At 42.8% G+C, this 18,050-nt stretch overlaps 1 protein-coding gene and 1 long non-coding RNA gene across 5 annotated transcripts in view; one reads left to right on the forward strand and one right to left on the reverse strand.

Moving 5' to 3' along the window:
• The window catches only part of hcfc1b (host cell factor C1b), a 55,430-nt gene extending 55,252 nt beyond the window's left edge, over positions 1–178 (reverse strand). For all 4 annotated transcript variants that reach the window (XM_071373307.1, XM_071373306.1, XM_071373305.1 and 1 more), the window contains exon 1: positions 1–178. In XM_071373307.1, coding sequence (XP_071229408.1) covers positions 1–178 — 178 coding nt within the window.
• The window catches only part of LOC139557949 (uncharacterized), a 22,921-nt gene continuing 4,941 nt past the window's right edge, over positions 71–18,050 (forward strand). The window contains exons 1-3 of the long non-coding RNA XR_011671505.1: positions 71–185; positions 10,537–10,676; positions 10,832–10,926. This is a non-coding gene — a long non-coding RNA (uncharacterized lncRNA). The remainder of the gene's footprint in view (positions 186–10,536; positions 10,677–10,831; positions 10,927–18,050) is intronic.

Raw genomic sequence — 18,050 nt, forward strand, 5'->3', positions numbered from 1 at the left:
CTGTGTTATACACGTGCAGTTCATCCACAATTCCTTCATTTCCTCCCCCGAAAACGACCATCAATTCTTTGATTGCAACTGCACGATGTCCGTGTCGGGGCCGAGGGACAGGGCCGGACCAACCCAACACCCGCTTCCACCGGGGCTGCAGAACTGAGCCAGAGGTCCCAGATGCCATGGTGCCGGTAGATTCAGTTTCTCTTTGAGGGAAAAAAATCCAATTTGAAAAGCTTTCCAATATAGCTAAATTGCTAATGTACAACAATGCTAAGCTAACTAGTTAGCTAGCTTCCGTTAGGACTAGCAAGCTAACGTTAACTGACAACAAGCTAACAGTAGCTGGCTACAGTAACGTTAACGCTAAACTAACAGGATTAAAAACCGCGTCCTGCTAAAATACTGCACTCAGACACAAAATATAGCATCAAGATTTGTATGCGTTGTTCCCAGTTCAAGACCACTTGTAGATGATTGTATAGAGAATATAACTTTGTCCAGGCTGTGGTTGCTAGCTCGCAAGCTTATTTAGCCAAGAAGAAGCACAAAAAAAAACATCTATGGGAGCCGCCATTTTAGCAAGCTAGACGCCGAGAAGAAAATATGAAACGTAGATCCGGAACAACATGAATGCACAGCCATCAAAATTGTGGAACTCTGAGACAATTTTTTGCTAATCTCTTCAAAATTGACGCATTAATTTTCTGTGTTGCAGTTATATTTCCAAGGAAGCAAGGCGGTGCGATTCGATGGGTGCCGCCATCTTGTAGCTAACAAACTAAACAAACCATCCAGAAAACAGCCTGACTAAAAAAAATGTCAGAGCCAAATTAGGCACTGAACCTGGCTTGTTAGTTTAATTGTTTAAGATACCTTTAGAGTAATGTATGTACCCAATACCGATTATAATTTGCAAGACACATTATGTTTGGACATTATTATACCGGGAGAAATACTATTGCAGTTGATTGTCATGTTTCTTCATGAGCAGAAATTATTTCTCAATTTGTTTCAGTCAGTAAACCTCCAATTGTCATATGTAATTGTAATTTTACAGCCAATGTTTATTGGTGTTCAGTGTTGTTGCACTGTGATGGTAACAAGCTAGCTTCCAGACAAAAAAAATGTCATGCCTTTCTGTTCTGGGTGTCGCCATTTTGACATACTTAAAAAGCTACAGTAGTTTTTTTTTTTTTTTTTTACGCTAGCTCAGCTAACGCGTTAGTGAAGCATCTTTGCTAGTGAGCTAGCTAACGTTAGCGGATGCTGCAAATTAACATTCAAAATAATGTTACTGCCAGAATATACAATACATTCCAATGCAAACCAGATAGCTAAATGGCTAAGCTAAATAGCAAATATGCTAACAGCTAATTTCTTAGCTTGCTAATGTTAGCTTTCAGCTTGGAGTCTACAGCTAACGTTATCTTGCTAATATCCTTCTTGACCAATAAACAGAAGCGAGTTATAAATGAAGAACAACCTTAATAAATCCTAACATGATTGAATAATTTAACGAAATTAAGTTTTACTTCTTTATTAACGTCTCTTTCATTGATGCATTCATATCAATAAGTTATTTTTGTATTAGCCTTGCTAGCAAGCTAGCTAGCTTCCCTTAAGAAAAATGGCGGATAACGTTAGCCGTCACAATAAAACGCGAAAAAAGTTAGTCGCGTTATCGTTAGCACATTATACTTACTCGTAAGTTGTAACTTTAATCAGAAGTCTCGAGAGCGGGACTCAATTTAATTATTTGAACCCGGGATAATTCTAAATAAAAATGAGAAAAAGCTACATGTTCTCATGCCGCCCAGGAAGCCGCCATTTTCTCATCCGCCTCAAACACCACTTTCCATAAACCGATAGTGGAGAGATGTCGAGCACGGTGGCCACTGTCACCAATTCTCACTGATTACCTGCTACAGAATGGTTGGTGGTCAACTTCGAAATTAAAAATCATATATATTGCTCATTCAAAGACAAGTTTGATAAGACCACTGAACCTGGAGAAACGATTCTCATTCTGACAAACAGCATGCTAATGTAGAGTAGGCTATGTAGCCATATTATTGTGTGAAAAAAATACAATGCAACAGTGACACAGCCATCATCCCACTGCTGACACCAATGCAGAAAATTGAGGGAAAATATAAATACAGCTGGCTCCCACGACAACAGGTGGCAAAGGTTGACAGGACACTACATTGCATGAGCCAAGTGTCACTTAGACTTATATCATTAGGTGACTACTGCCCTAGTTTGATAGTAAAAAAATAAAATCGGCCCTGAGTGTCAGGACCCTAGGACAGTTGAAGGCCTGTACCCCAAATATGATCAAGTACATTGTGGGCCATGTTTTAAAATAAAGTATAACAATTGAATTACTCTTGATAACAAAATCATGACATCAGACAAATAATTCACATTAATAGCTAAATAACTCTACTTTGTTACCTCAAGCAGTCTATACGGTAGACTTTATATTCGTAAATTATAGTAAAAATTAAAAAAAATCCAACTCTTAGGCTATTTGTAACTGGCATATTTCATGAAAACCTTGACATACATTTTTTGAATTATCTAAAAGATACATTGTGAATACTAAAAAAGGATTTTATACAAATTGTGAACAATGATTTGGTGTTGAGAACTAGTGATGTGTTGTGGTCTAGGGCAGGGTTTACCAAACCCGGTTGCACATTTTGTTTTTTTGCCCTAGAACTACACAGCTGATTCAAGTAATCAAAGCTTCAGTATTTCTAATTAAATGGAAAATACTCCTATACCGTTTGCTACTAAACATTTGCTTTGCTCTTCCATAACTGACTTGGATAAAAGCCAAAATGTACTGTTGGCCAGTGTATGACACACAGACAACTCTGTGTCCGTATGTATTGCAGTGTGTACTGGGCCGGTAAGCTAATTTTATTTTTAATAACCCCCGAAGGCTAGGATGTTAGCTGTGGGTTTAGGTTGGTCTGGGTGTGTTGGTTTGACTATATGGCCTCTCATGAAAGGTTGTCAAGCTCATCGCTCTCCTCTGGTCCTCTGCTTCTCACTGGCCTCTCATTAATGGTAGTCAAGCTCATCGCTTTCCTTTGGTCCTCCGCTTGGTGGGTTCATCTCAGTATCTGAAAGATCAATGAAAACCAAAAACTACTTACGATGTCTTCGGAAAGTATTCAGACCCCTTGACTTTTTCCACATTTTGTTATGTTCTAGCCTTATTATACAATGGATTAAATACTTTTTTCACCCTCATCAACACACAATACCTCATAATGACAAATCAAAAACAGGTTTTTAGAAATGCTTGCTGATTATTATTATTTTTTAAATTACTGAGTAAAGGGTCTGAATACTTATGTAAATGTTATATATTTAAAAAATGTAAGCACCTTTGGCAGCGATTCCATCCTCGAGTCTTCTTGGGTATGACGCTACAAGCTTGGCACACCTGTATTTGGGGAGTTTCTCCCATTGTTCTCTGCAGATCCTCTCAAGCTCTGTCAGGTTGGATTGGGAGCGTTGCTGCACAGCTATTTTCAGGTCTCTCCAGAGATGTTCGATCGGGTTCAAGTCCGGGCTTTGGCTGTGCCACTCAATGACATTGAGACTTTTCCCGAAGCCACTCCTGCATTGTCGTGGCTGTGTGCTCAGGATCGTTGTCCTGTTGGAAGGTGAGTCTTCACTCTAGTCTGAGGTCCTGAGCGCTCTGGAGCAGGTTTTCATCAAGGATCTCTCTGTACTTTGCTCTCTTACATTTACATTTTACATTTTAGTCATTTAGCAGACGCTCTTATCCAGAGCGACTTACAGTAGAGTGCATACATTTTATTACATTTTTACATACTGAGACAAGGATATCCCTACCGGCCAAACCCTCCCTACCGGCCAAACCCTCCCTAACCCGGACGACGCTATGCCAATTGTGCATCGCCCCACAGATCTCCTGGTTGCGGCCGGCTGCGACAGAGCCTGGGCGCGAACCCAGCCCAGCCTGGGCGCGAACCCAGAGACTCTGGTGGCGCAGCTAGCACTGCGATGCAGTGCCCTAGACCACTGCGCCACATATTTGCCTTGATCCTGACTAGTCTCCCAGTCCCTGCCGCTGAAACACATCCCCACAGCATCATGCTGCCACCAACATGCTTCCTTTTGGCAAACTGCAAGCGGGCTGTCATGTGCCTTTTACTGAGGAGTGGCTTCTGTCTGGCCACTCTACCAAAAAGGCCTGATTGGTGGAGCGCTGCAGAGATGGTTGTCCTTCTGGAAGGTTCTCCCATCTCCACAGAGGAACTCTAGAGCTCTGTCAGAGTGACCATCGGGTACTTGGTCACCTCCCTGACCAAGGCCCTTCTCCCCCGATTGCTCAGTCTGGCCAGGCGGCCAGCTCTAGCGTTCCAAACTTCGTCCATTTAAGAATGATGGAGGCCAATGTGTTCTTGGGGACCTTCAATGCTGCAGACATTTTTTGGTACCCTTCCCCAAATCTGCGCCTCGACACAATCCTGTCTCGGAGCTCTACGGACAATTCCTTTGACTTCATTGCTTGGTTTTTGCTCTGACATGCACTGTCAACTGTGGGACGTTATATAGACAGGTGTGTGCCTTTCCAAATCATGTCCAATCAATTGAATTTACCACAGGTGGACTCCAATTAAGTTGTATAAACATTTAATGGATGATCAATGGAAACAGGACGCACCTGAGCTCAATTTCTGAATACTTATGTAAATAAGGTATTTCTGTAAACTTTTCTTGCTAAATTAGCTTTTTTGCTAAATTTGCTAAAAATGTTTTTGCTTCATCATTATGGGGCATTGTGTGTAGATTGATGAGGGGGAAAAAATATTTTATCAATTTTAGAATAAGGCTGTAACATAACAAAATGTGGAAAAAGTCAAGGGGTCTTAATAGTTTACGAAGGCACTGTAAATGCATATTTAAAAACAAAAAATGTCATCATGCCATTAAACAATAATACCGTTATTACAGTTAAATTCAAGTTCAAATTGTGACATGAAAGAGCAGCTTACAAAGTTACAGACTGGCGAAGTTACAGACCGCTTTCAGAGGAAAACAGGTCTGTATTCTGCCTTCCTCACAGAGCGCCATCTTGAAGCGGGAAGCAGCTCGCCGGCCTGTATTCTGCCTTCCTCACAGAGCGCCATCTTGTGGAGGAAAAGCTCATTGCACACATTAACAACTATTCCATAGAGGCCAAGCCTGGCAGGGTTATTCCATAGAGGGGCAGCTTGGCAGGGTTATTCCATAGAGGGCAAGCCTGGCAGGGTTATTCCATAGAGGCCAAGCCTGGCAGGGTTATTCCATAGAGGGCAAGCCTGGCAGGGTTATTCCAGAGAGTGCAAGCCTGGCAGGGTTATTCCAGAGAGAGGGACTATGTTAGGTAACTGCTAAAGTAGGACAAAGTCCATCTGGTAACCAGTGGCAACATGGTTGGGTTTAGAGCAGAGGTAGACAACTCTAGGTTTTGAGGAATGCAGTCAGGTTATGTTGTTTTTAGTTGTGGCCATTTAATATCAGTGACTGATTTATACCTGGGCAAGCAAGCAGGGTTACCTCTGAAGGGCACATCACAACAAAATGTTTTGAAAATGAGTAAAATGTGCTGTTTCTTGGACATGTCCCCAATCTCTGTTTCATTCCACTTTCTTCTATTTTTTTGTGTGGCAAATGAACACAACCAAGATGTTTGGTCCTCTCTGGGGGGGCACTGAACAAATAAAACTAAAACCATCCTGACTGCAACCCTCATGGAGATGAGCTGTGAACCTTGACCCTGGGTTATGAGATATCTGACGATGAGTACGGTGAACTGGCGCGTAGACAACTGGCTAGTGAAAGACCCAACCATAACGGTCCCAGAGGCTCCACCACATGGAAAGGAGGTCTGGGTCCCAGAGGCCCCAACACACGTCATGGAGATCTGGGGGTCTGTTCTCGTGTCACTATGGGGGAGAATATGGGAAGGAGGACAGAGTATGGGGTGAGGAGGGCAGTGGTATGTGTCTTTCCAGTGGACCGACACATCTTTGACAGAATGTCTGATAAGGAGTCTACATGAGTCTATGGATTATTGAGAAGGTTTGTGGAAGGAATGGTGAGGAGAAAGGAGAGGAGGATACATTGAGAGTAGATGAGGCTTTCAGACTGGTCTTGAAGCACCTGGAACACCTAGGAGTCATGGATGTGACACACTGGGACATGTGTCACATCCCAGTGCAAACCAGGGTTGGGATCAATTCCATTTCAATTCCAGTCAATTTAGGAAGTACACTGAAATTCCAATTGGAGTTTGGTTTACTTTTTGAATTGACTGTAATTGAAATGGAATTGAGCACAATGAGAGGTGTGAATGTTACAACGTTTAAATTAAATTGGGATCTTAACATTTTTTTTTTTAAACGAATAAAACCCCTCCACAATAAAATTAAAATCACAGTGCAGCTGGCTCACTTGCTCTTTCTCTTTGCTAATGGGCTCCCGAGTGATGCAGCATCTCAGTGCTAGAGGCGTCACTACAGGCACCCTGATTCAACAAGATGGCGCCGAAGAAGATGGCTGACGTTTTACATTCTTCCAACCAATTGTGCAATATTTTTTTTTTTTGTTGTGTGTAACTTATTTTTTAAACTTAATGTATACATGTTGCTGCTACCGTCTCTTATGACCGAAAATAACTTCCGGACTTCAGAAAACCGCGGACTGGTCCCCTTTTTCCTTTAACGAGTCCGACGAGAAGGATATCCTGCTTTCACTGGAACAGGCCCAGATCCACGCCTTTTGCGTGAAGAAAAGATGCCGGAAAAGGGGACGCAGATCGAGGATCCTTCTGAGAATCCATAGGCGAGCCTTCAATTCTTCTTGCTAACATGCAATCGTTAGAAAATACAATTGATGACCTACTATTATGATGATCCTTCCAACGGGACATTAAAAACCGTAACATCTTATGTTTCACCGAGATGTGGCTAAACGAAGAAACGGACAATATAGATCTCGCGGGATTTTCCATGCACCGGCAGAACAGAGACGCTACCTCTGGTAAGACAAGGGGTAGGGGTGTGTGTCTTTTTGTCAATAACGGCTGGTGGGCGATGTTTAATAATAAAGAAGTCTTGAGGTATTGCTCGCCTGAGGTAGAGTACCTTATGATAAGCTGTAGACCACACTATCTACCAAGAGAGTTCTCATCTATAATATTCGTAGCCGTCTATTTCCCACCACAGAACGAAGCTGGCACTAAGACCGCTCTCAAACCAACTCTATAAGGCCATAAGCAAACAAAAAAATGCTCATTCAGAAGCGGCGCTCCTAGTGGCCGCAGACTTTAATGCAGGGAAACTTAAATCAGTTGTACCAAATTTTTACCAGCATGTCACATGTGCAACCATATCCCAACCAGAAGCCATGGATTACAGGCAACATCTGCATCGAGCTAAAGGCTAGAGCTGCCGCTTTCAAGGAGCGGGACACTAATCCGGACGCTTATAAGAAATCCCGCTATGCCCTCAGACAAACCATCAAACAAGCAAAGTGTCAATATCGGATTAAGATTGAATCTTATCTACACCAGCTCTGATGCTCGTCGGATGTGGCAGGGCTTGAAAACTATTACGGACTACAAAGGGAAACCCAGACACGAGCTGCCCAGTGACGCGACCCTACCAGACGAGCTAAATGCCTTTTATGCTCGCTTCGAGGCAAGCAACACTGAAGCATGCACGAGATCACCAGCTGTTCTGGATGACTATGTGATAACGCTCACGGTAGCCTATATGAGCAAGACCTTTAAACAGGTCAACTTTCACAAAGCCGCTGGGCCAGACGGATTACCAGGGCGTGTACTCAAAGCATGCGCGGACCAACTGTCAAGCATCTTCACTGACATTTTCAACCTCTCCCTGACCGAGTCTGTAATACCTACATGTTTCAAGCAGACTACCATAGTCCCTGTGCCCAAGGAAGTGAAGGTCATCTGCCTAAATGATGAAGTACTTTGAAAGGCTGATCATGGCTCACATCAACAGCATCCTTCTGGACACCCTAGACCCACTCCAATTCGCATACCGCCCCAACAGATCCACAGATGACGCAATCTCAATCGCACTCCACACCGCCCTTTCTCACCTGGACAAAAGGAACACCTATGTGAAAATGCTGTTCATCGACTACAGCTCAGCATTCAACACCATAGTGCCCACGAAGCTCGTCACTGAGCTAAGTACTCTGGGACTAAACACCTCCCTCTGCAACTGGACTTCCTGACGGGCCGCCCCTAGGTGGTAAGAGTAGGCAACAACACGTCTGCCACGCTGATCCTTAACACTGGTGCCCCTCAGGGGTGTGTACTTAGTCCCCTCCTGTACTCCCTGTTCACCCACGACTGCGTGGCCAAACACGACTCCAACACCATCATTAAGTTTGCTGACGACACAACAGTGGTAGGCCTAATCACCGACAACAATGAGACGGCCTATACATTCCAAAAATACTGAATCCCCAGCGGACGATTCCTACCACCTAAAAAGCAATGTCCTTCCTAGACTTTTCCTAAATGTTTTGTATTTTACATTGTTTATGTCAGAATTTTGAAAATCACAAACAGTAAAGTATTTAGAGACTTTGACCCCCTCCATACCTATTCACAACTTAACCCGCGAAGACAATGCGCTGTAGGACCAGTGTTGCCAACTCCTCAGTAAGGAAAGTAGCTTATTGGCTGTCCTAAAAGTCGCTAAATGACGTCATCACCCAATTTGCATAATTGGCCATGTGCATGTAATTGTGATGGACGCTGTAGGAGAGAGGAATAACGTCGTGGGAGAGACAAAAAGTGAGTAAATAACACCCTTAAATATGTTTAGAACTACAAATGAACTTTCTTCGGTCGATTCTTGTTTTTTCTTTATGTCACAATTCCAACACTCCTCCTTTATCCGGGCTTGGGACCGGCAAAAGTGACTCAAAAGAGACACTCTGGCGGAGTTACTTAGTTTTTAATTTAAAAAATAAATAAAATGTTTTTTGTTTTTTAGTTTAGTTTTTTACATTTACATCCCGCTCTGAATGTAAGCCAGGGCGGGATCAGCCAGCGGCGGCTTCCCGCATACGCGATTCATTTGCAGTCTGGACGCGGAGGGGTGAACATCTCCTGCTCTGACTGCAGCTGGGAGGGACTGCTGCGTGAGGACTGGGCCGCCTGTGAGTGCTTTGGGACGGGGGTGGGGCCCACGGCAGAACCCGCTGCTCGTTGAGAAGAGTAAGAACGATACGTGCTTTCACGTCAGTCTCCAAAAGTCTTCAACTGTGCGATGTAGTAGGTAGGGAGTTGTAGTTTCTCTAGACATAAATCAGATCCAACCTAGTAGGGAGTTGTAGTTTCCAACAGGACAATATTCTACATGTTTAGCACATAAAACGTGGTAATTAACTAAAATGACGATAATCCATTGCCGGTGGCGATTTTAGGATGTAACACAACACTAAACAATACATTAACTGCCCTATAACGGTGACAAACGGTGCCCACAAACTGTCCCAACAGCAGAGTCCCAACAGCAGAGTCCCAAAACCTTACCACTGCTACACCTGGCTATCAGTGGAGCCTTGTCTGGCAGCAAAACAGTTCATTCAGCCTCATTTACTGCCTTTTAAAAAAACATAGCTGATGTGGCTGACTTGCTTAAACAAATGTGGTTTCTACAGACAATTGAGATGAACAAACTATGGCATAAGGAGACGACAAGCGGATAAGAGGAAATCCGTAATTTTGATTAAGACATTAATGAGCGAGCGACGACGGATGTAGTCAATATAACTATTTGTTCCACACTTTTGAAATGTACAGCGAGAGAATTCAGAACATTGTAATCAATCAACATAATAGTGATACTGTGAGTATATTTTATATAAGGCTTACAGTTGCAAAGGCCTGCATGATGCAAACATGCGTAAATCAAGCTCAGCCCTGTGAGTTCTATTGTCGATCATTTGTTGCCACTGTGTCTGGGGTAGAGGAAATTCCCCTCCTAATCTAGTCTAAATATAATTTATATGAACCAATATAAGGTAGCTGCAGTTCGACAGGGTTTTCATTTATTTATTCATTTAAAATCATGTGACCTAATTAGGAAAAACTGGTCTCATCATGGTCCATATCAAACCTTTTTACAACTGATTAATCACTGTCATACATAAGGCCCAGAGTTTTCCTAGTTAGGTTAACATATAAGGAAAAACTCCAGGCCCCAGGGGGTAAAACTTGCCCCACCTATGGTGCCACTGGTCTGCTTGCAGTTGTCAGTTATCGTCAGGTATGTGGATGATCAGGGTTTTACTCAGGAACGTTCCTTGGGATACTTTGATGTGTCAAGTGGGCGAGATGCACAGCCTGTGTCTGACTTTAAGAATTTTGAGATGTCCGAGTTTAACTTCGGTAAAAAAAAACTAATTGTTCAAACCTACGATGGCGCAGCTGCAATGGAATGTATCTGCTGTTTGTATTTACAGCAAAGTCCCCCTCCTGTTCCCTGATTAAGAGGTGATGACAGCTCCACTACCATCGTCAACTCTCTCCTGACATGAACTGAAGCCACGTCTCATGTACCCGCTCATCCACTGGCACATTAAATGTTTCCCCTCCAACCACTGTGAGGACCCCTATCAATGTTCTCTCATTTACTGTATGTAGAGTCAATCACAATCACATTATTACACATCAGTGATTTTACTCCTTGCTTGGACTAACTCATTCTTAGTTATTTTGTGTAACTGTGTGTTGTGTTGTTGTCTTTTGTCTAATCAGTCAAATCCTGTCCTGCACTGGTCAAGCCTCTGAACACCTCAGCTCGTGCCTCATAATCTCATTCAATCACTGCTGTGATCCCTTCCCAACACTGTGTAAGTAGCCCTCTCATTCCCATTCTATTGTACTATAAATGTCTTTATTAAATGCTTTAGGTTAAAATAATTAGTCTTTGACGATAAAAAAAAAAAACACACTTTGTTTTCTCTGTGCATTCCGCACCTATACCGTGGGTCTCCCATCCTCCTCAATTATTAAAGTCACCAACCTCCACTGATCTACAGTGACACCATTTTTCTGTGGGGTTAATTTGGAAAGAGGCTGTTTAAGCTACATTGCTCAAATTCTTCCCTGTCCACACAGTATTGACAGTCCTCCGGATCCCTCGGTCAAGTTCCTTGTACAAGAACAGCTCAAATAAGCAAAGAGAAAACGGCAGTCCATCATTACTTTAAGACTTGAAGGTCAGTCAATTCTGAAAATGTAAGGAACTTTTAAAGTTTCTTCAAGTGCAGTCGCAAAAACCATCAAGCGCTATGATGAAACTGTCTCTCATGAGGAACTGCCTGTAACGAGTGCGCTGAGAGTCAGGAAACAAGTTCAGTTAGTGAGTGTTTTAATAAATAAACAAAACAATAAACACAAAACAACATACCAACATGAAAACAGAGTCAATAACACCTGAGGAAAGAACCACGGGGAGTGACAGATACAGGGAAGATAATCAAGGAGGTGATGGAGTCCAGGGGAGTGACATGAGGCGCTGGTGCTCGAGACGATGGCGACCGGTGCTCGAGACGATGGCGACCGGTGCGCTTGAAGATGGTGACCGGTGCGCTTGACAATGGTGACCGGTGCTCGAGACGATGGCGACCGGTGCTCGAGACGATGGCGACCGGTGCTCGAGACGATGGCGACCGGTGCTCGAGACGATGGCGACCGGTGCTCGAGACGATGGCGACCGGTGCTCGAGACGATGGCGACCGGTGCTCGAGACGATGGCGACCGGTGCTCGAGACGATGGCGACCGGTGCTCGAGACGATGGCGACCGGTGCTCGAGACGATGGCGACCGGTGCTCGAGACGATGGCGACCGGTGCTCGAGACGATGGCGACCGGTGCTCGAGACGATGGCGAGTGGTGCTCGAGACGATGGCGACCGGTGCTCGAGACGATGGTGACTGGTGCTCGAGACGATGGCGACTGGTGCTCGAGACGATGGTGACTGGTGCGCGGGATAATCAGCAGCCTGATGAACTAGAGGCCGGAGAGGGAGTATACGTAACACCACCACAGGAAAGGAAGACCCAGAGTTTGATGAACCTCATGTTTTGAGGTCCTCTAAATCTGACTCAAAAGGTCTGAGCAAAAGGCAAACAGAGGCTCAACATTCAAGAATGTTGTACTCTTTGGGTTGAGACTGGACCCCTTGCATTATCTCGCAATTCTTCTTTGAAAAACGCCTCTACAGCTCAGCTGTGAGACTGTCAAGCACTTGATAAAAGATAGCTCTTTGGAAGCTCTCACCATCACTTTGGTCCCTATTTTTCTGTCCTACAGTGCTCATCATCAATGAGTCGTGAAATCTTAAGCTTGTTTTAGGCTGTCTTTTACACAGTTTGTACACTTATTTTGCAGTGCTCTGCAATCTCTTCAACCTTTTTCCATAGTTCTCCAAAGTAACTCTCATTTCTGTAGTCCTGTAATGTGTCTGTAAGGGCACCTACTAGATCCACAGCCCTTGCTAGTTCAAGAGAGCTTGATTGAAGCATGTCAGAAAGACATTTTGGTTATCACCAATCACCACTTTACAAAAGGTAACCAAAAGCCCTATGAAATAAAAATCTCAGAAAGAATGCCCCCTTGCCTCCACTGATCCGTCACCACTATTTTCAAGTGTGATATCCTGTAGCACTCTCAGAACTGCTGGAAGCCTGTCCCTCAGACTATGTCATGCCATGTATCTGCAGGCCCACCGTACAGCCGTAAGTCTCCGCTGTGGATACAGCTCTTTCTGAACTGCAAGCCACTTGAGATAAACGTACAAATCAGAGTTATAAAGCTTCTGCAGGAGAGAAAAAAAAACAAGTGAACTGCCTCAGGCACGGGATTGTACAGCATCGACAAGAACCACATTCAAACAAATGTGCATTACAGTGCGCATAAATTGCAAATCTTGCACTGTTTTTAATCCGTGCAGACACACACCAGAATGCTTTCCGCTCATGACGGATGCACCGATTTATTTCTGTAGACCAGACCATGTTTTTCAAGGCAATCAATTATCATTTTTGCGAGACCTGCTACATCTAAGCATTCAGCTGAGTGAAAGTGTACAAAGCTTTTGTGGATGGCCCCGTTGTAATACTGCCTCACAACTAAAAACATTTATTTTTTCTTTAAATCTTTGGTTTCATCTGCAATTACACTAAACTTATTTCACTTTGTACCATCTCAGCTAAGCCCTCAAGAACTTTGTTCTAGATTTGGTGGCTTGTGTACTTAGTATTGCCACATGCTTTCATCATTTTCTCTGTGAGAGCTGGTCAGGCTTTGCCATTTCACCTGTTAGATAGCTCCTTCTAATTGTTACCATTTCACCTGTAACGAGATAGCTGAGTAACTTACATGTACCTGTAACTAGATAGCTGTCTAATTGTTACCATGCACCTGTAACTAGATAGCTGTCTAGTTGTTACCATGCACCTGTAACTAGATAGCTGTCTAGTTGTTACCATGCACCTGTAACTAGATAGCTCTGTCTAGTTGTTACCATGCACCTGTAACTAGATAGCTCTGTCTAGTTGTTACCATGCACCTGTAACTAGATAGCTGTCTAGTTGTTACCATGCACCTGTAACTAGATAGCTCTGTCTAGTTGTTACCATGCACCTGTAACTAGATAGCTCTGTCTAGTTGTTACCATGCACCTGTAACTAGATAGCTCTGTCTAATTGTTACCATGCACCTGTAACTAGAAAGCACCTGTAACTAGATAGCTGTCTAGTTGTTACCATGCACCTGTAACTAGATAGCTCTGTCTAGTTGTTACCATGCACCTGTAACTAGATAGCTCTGTCTAGTTGTTACCATGCACCTGTAACTAGATAGCTCTGTCTAATTGTTACCATGCACCTGTAACTAGAAAGCACCTGTAACTAGATAGCTGTCTAGTTGTTACCATGCACCTGTAACTAGATAGCTCTGTCTAATTGTTACCATGCACCTGTAACTAGATAGCACCTGTAACTAGATAGCTGTCTAGTTGTTACCATGCACCTGTAACTAGATAGCTCTGTCTAATTGTTACCATGCACCTGTAACTAGAAAGCACCTGTAACTAGATAGCTGTCTAGTTGTTACCATGCACCTGTAACTAGATAGCTCTGTCTAATTGTTACCATGCACCTGTAACTAGATAGCACCTGTAACTAGATAGCTGTCTAGTTGTTACCATGCACCTGTAACTAGATAGCTCTGTCTAATTGTTACCATGTACCTGTAACAAGATAGCTGAGTAATTTACATGCACCTGTAACAAGATAGCTGAGTAATTTACATGCACCTGTAACTAGATAGCTGTCTAGTTGTTACCATGCACCTGTAACTAGATAGCTCTGTCTAATTGTTACCATGCACCTGTAACTAGATAGCACCTGTAACTAGATAGCTGTCTAGTTGTTACCATGCACCTGTAACTAGATAGCTCTGTCTAATTGTTACCATGTACCTGTAACAAGATAGCTGAGTAATTTACATGCACCTGTAACAAGATAGCTGAGTAATTTACATGCACCTGTAACAAGATAGCTGAGTAATTTACATGCACCTGTAACTAGATAGCTCTGTCTAATTGTTACCATGCACCTGTAACTAGATAGCACCTGTAACTAGATAGCTGTCTAGTTGTTACCATGCACCTGTAACTAGATAGCACCTGTAACTAGATAGCTGTCTAGTTGTTACCATGCACCTGTAACTAGATAGCACCTGTAACTAGATAGCTGTCTAGTTGTTACCATGCACCTGTAACTAGATAGCTGTCTAGTTGTTACCATGCACCTGTAACTAGATAGCTGTCTAGTTGTTACCATGCACCTGTAACTAGATAGCTGTCTAGTTGTTACCATGCACCTGTAACTAGATAGCTGTCTAGTTGTTACCATGCACCTGTAACTAGATAGCTGTCTAGTTGTTACCATGCACCTGTAACTAGATAGCTGTCTAGTTGTTACCATGCACCTGTAACTAGATAGCTGTCTAGTTGTTACCATGCACCTGTAACTAGATAGCTGTCTAGTTGTTACCATGCACCTGTAACTAGATAGCTGTCTAGTTGTTACCATGCACCTGTAACTAGATAGCTGTCTAGTTGTTACCATGCACCTGTAACTAGATAGCTGTCTAGTTGTTACCATGCACCTGTAACTAGATAGCTGTCTAGTTGTTACCATGCACCTGTAACTAGATAGCTGTCTAGTTGTTACCATGCACCTGTAACTAGATAGCACCTGTAACTAGATAGCTGTCTAGTTGTTACCATGCACCTGTAACTAGATAGCTGTCTAGTTGTTACCATGCACCTGTAACTAGATAGCTGTCTAGTTGTTACCATGCACCTGTAACTAGATAGCTGTCTAGTTGTTACCATGCACCTGTAACTAGATAGCTCTGTCTAGTTGTTACCATGCACCTGTAACTAGATAGCACCTGTAACTAGATAGCTGTCTAGTTGTTACCATGCACCTGTAACTAGATAGCTGTCTAGTTGTTACCATGCACCTGTAACTAGATAGCTGTCTAGTTGTTACCATGCACCTGTAACTAGATAGCACCTGTAACTAGATAGCTGTCTAGTTGTTACCATGCACCTGTAACTAGATAGCTGTCTAGTTGTTACCATGCACCTGTAACTAGATAGCTGTCTAGTTGTTACCATGCACCTGTAACTAGATAGCTGTCTAGTTGTTACCATGCACCTGTAACTAGATAGCTGTCTAGTTGTTACCATGCACCTGTAACTAGATAGCTGTCTAGTTGTTACCATGCACCTGTAACTAGATAGCTGTCTAGTTGTTACCATGCACCTGTAACTAGATAGCTGTCTAGTTGTTACCATGCACCTGTAACTAGATAGCTGTCTAGTTGTTACCATGCACCTGTAACTAGATAGCTGTCTAGTTGTTACCATGCACCTGTAACTAGATAGCTGTCTAGTTGTTACCATGCACCTGTAACTAGATAGCTGTCTAGTTGTTACCATGCACCTGTAACTAGATAGCTGTCTAGTTGTTACCATGCACCTGTAACTAGATAGCTGTCTAGTTGTTACCATGCACCTGTAACTAGATAGCTGTCTAGTTGTTACCATGCACCTGTAACTAGATAGCTCAGATGTTTAATATTGAAATATTGAAAGCAAAAAACACATCAACAGTAGATGTACCGGTGTCAAATTAAAATGTTTATTACAAAACAAGAAAACACTTTTCAAAGAGAAAACAGAAATCCACTTTGGGTAAAAAAAAGAAAAGAACAAATATATAAAAAAGAGGACTACACCAAAAACATAATTTTTACTGATAGTTCACCCATGCATGTGCCTCCTGCCCCATCCAGTTCACACTCCTTCACATAAATCCTGAAAAAGACAAAAGAAAAAAGTACATTTACCAAAAACATGAGCAAAGTAGAGTTGTGTGAACATTCTGTAGCTAACTAGACTGGCACATACTTATTCAAATTGGCGTGCCCAAGGTTAAACAGTAACAAGTTCAGCTTACCATTACTTTCACCATAAACACGCTATGTTCCATGAAACTAGCTAGATCCATTCAGGCTGTAAACATTCAGGTAGAAACTCATGTTGCATAGCATGAATATTAAAAATCAGTTTAACACAAGATAAAACAAACCGAACCGACAGTGACAAAATCGGAAGAACTAGGAGGAGAGAAATGTTGCGACCAGCACCGCTGTGGAAAATAGGAACGTAGGCTACCGTGTTACTAATGATAGCCAGTGGCAGTGCATAGTGCAGTGGCAAGAGGGCCAACTATGGCCAGTTGAATCAATGTTAGTCAAACCCTTTGCCCGCCACTGACATAAATGCCTGGTATTGTCATCTGCACAAATAGGACTCTACCTGTACAGAGCACATGCCCCTTTGCCCATCCAGTGTTTATGCTCAATGTGTTCAATAGAGACCTTTAGTATGTTATGAATTTCGAGCTATGAATTATGAAAATAAAACATTTTAAGGTCTGTGCACGGCCCTGGTCATCAGACCCTGTAACGCCTCGATCACCCCTACATTGTCATTGCGCTTAATCATCTGTATACGTCTGCAACAAAAGTTCAACATTCACCTTCTGCTACCATTTCTGTCAAGCCGTCTACGCATACAGTTTGACAAATCCAACGTATGCACCACATAGAACGCACTGCAATTGCCTCTGCAACGCAACATGGCAAACGCAGCGTTCCATTGGAAATGAATGTACTTCTGGTGTACCGAAACGCAATAACACTGTCGGTGTGATCGAGGCGTAACAGTTCGAACACAATACCTGTTGTTTACAAGTAGCTAACTAACTATAGGTCAATATAAAGTTGTAGCTCAACAGGAAGCAAGTCACCCTGTAGCTAACGTTACTGTTAAAACAGTTCTAACTTCTAGTTCTACCAAAGGACCTAGCTAGCTAAAAAGGCACAGCAGGCACCATATCTGTTTTCAAAGATGTAACGTTACCATGAAATAGTCGTGATCATTTTAAGTAGAACAAAAACGACTTATATTTGAACACCACCGCAGAAGCTTCACTATTCGCCATCTCCCAAGTTGTTTACGTGATGATATCTAAAAGTTAGCTATCAAAACTAGCAGCCCTCTCTTCTAATGATGCATTGTGGCTATGAAATTCCAGAAGTGTGCAGCGAATTCTACTAGATGAAAAGGCGACATGTGTAGGTCTATACCATCCTGACAGTTAAATCCTACTCGATCAACAACAAAAAATTCACATACTATATAACATTCAATGTTGGCATAAGAGAATGCATCATTCGCGATTGCGCTGTTTCCCGGTATTCGGTGATTTGAGTAGCTCCTCCCCTTATCTAATGATCAGCTGCTGTCAAAACCCAAATGAGTATGACATCCGGGCATTTAAAGTGTCAAAACCCAAATGAGTATGACATCCGGACATTTAAAGTGTTA

This window comes from Salvelinus alpinus, chromosome 28 (genome assembly GCF_045679555.1).
Source record: "Salvelinus alpinus chromosome 28, SLU_Salpinus.1, whole genome shotgun sequence".
Classification (NCBI taxonomy): Eukaryota; Metazoa; Chordata; class Actinopteri; order Salmoniformes; family Salmonidae; genus Salvelinus; species Salvelinus alpinus.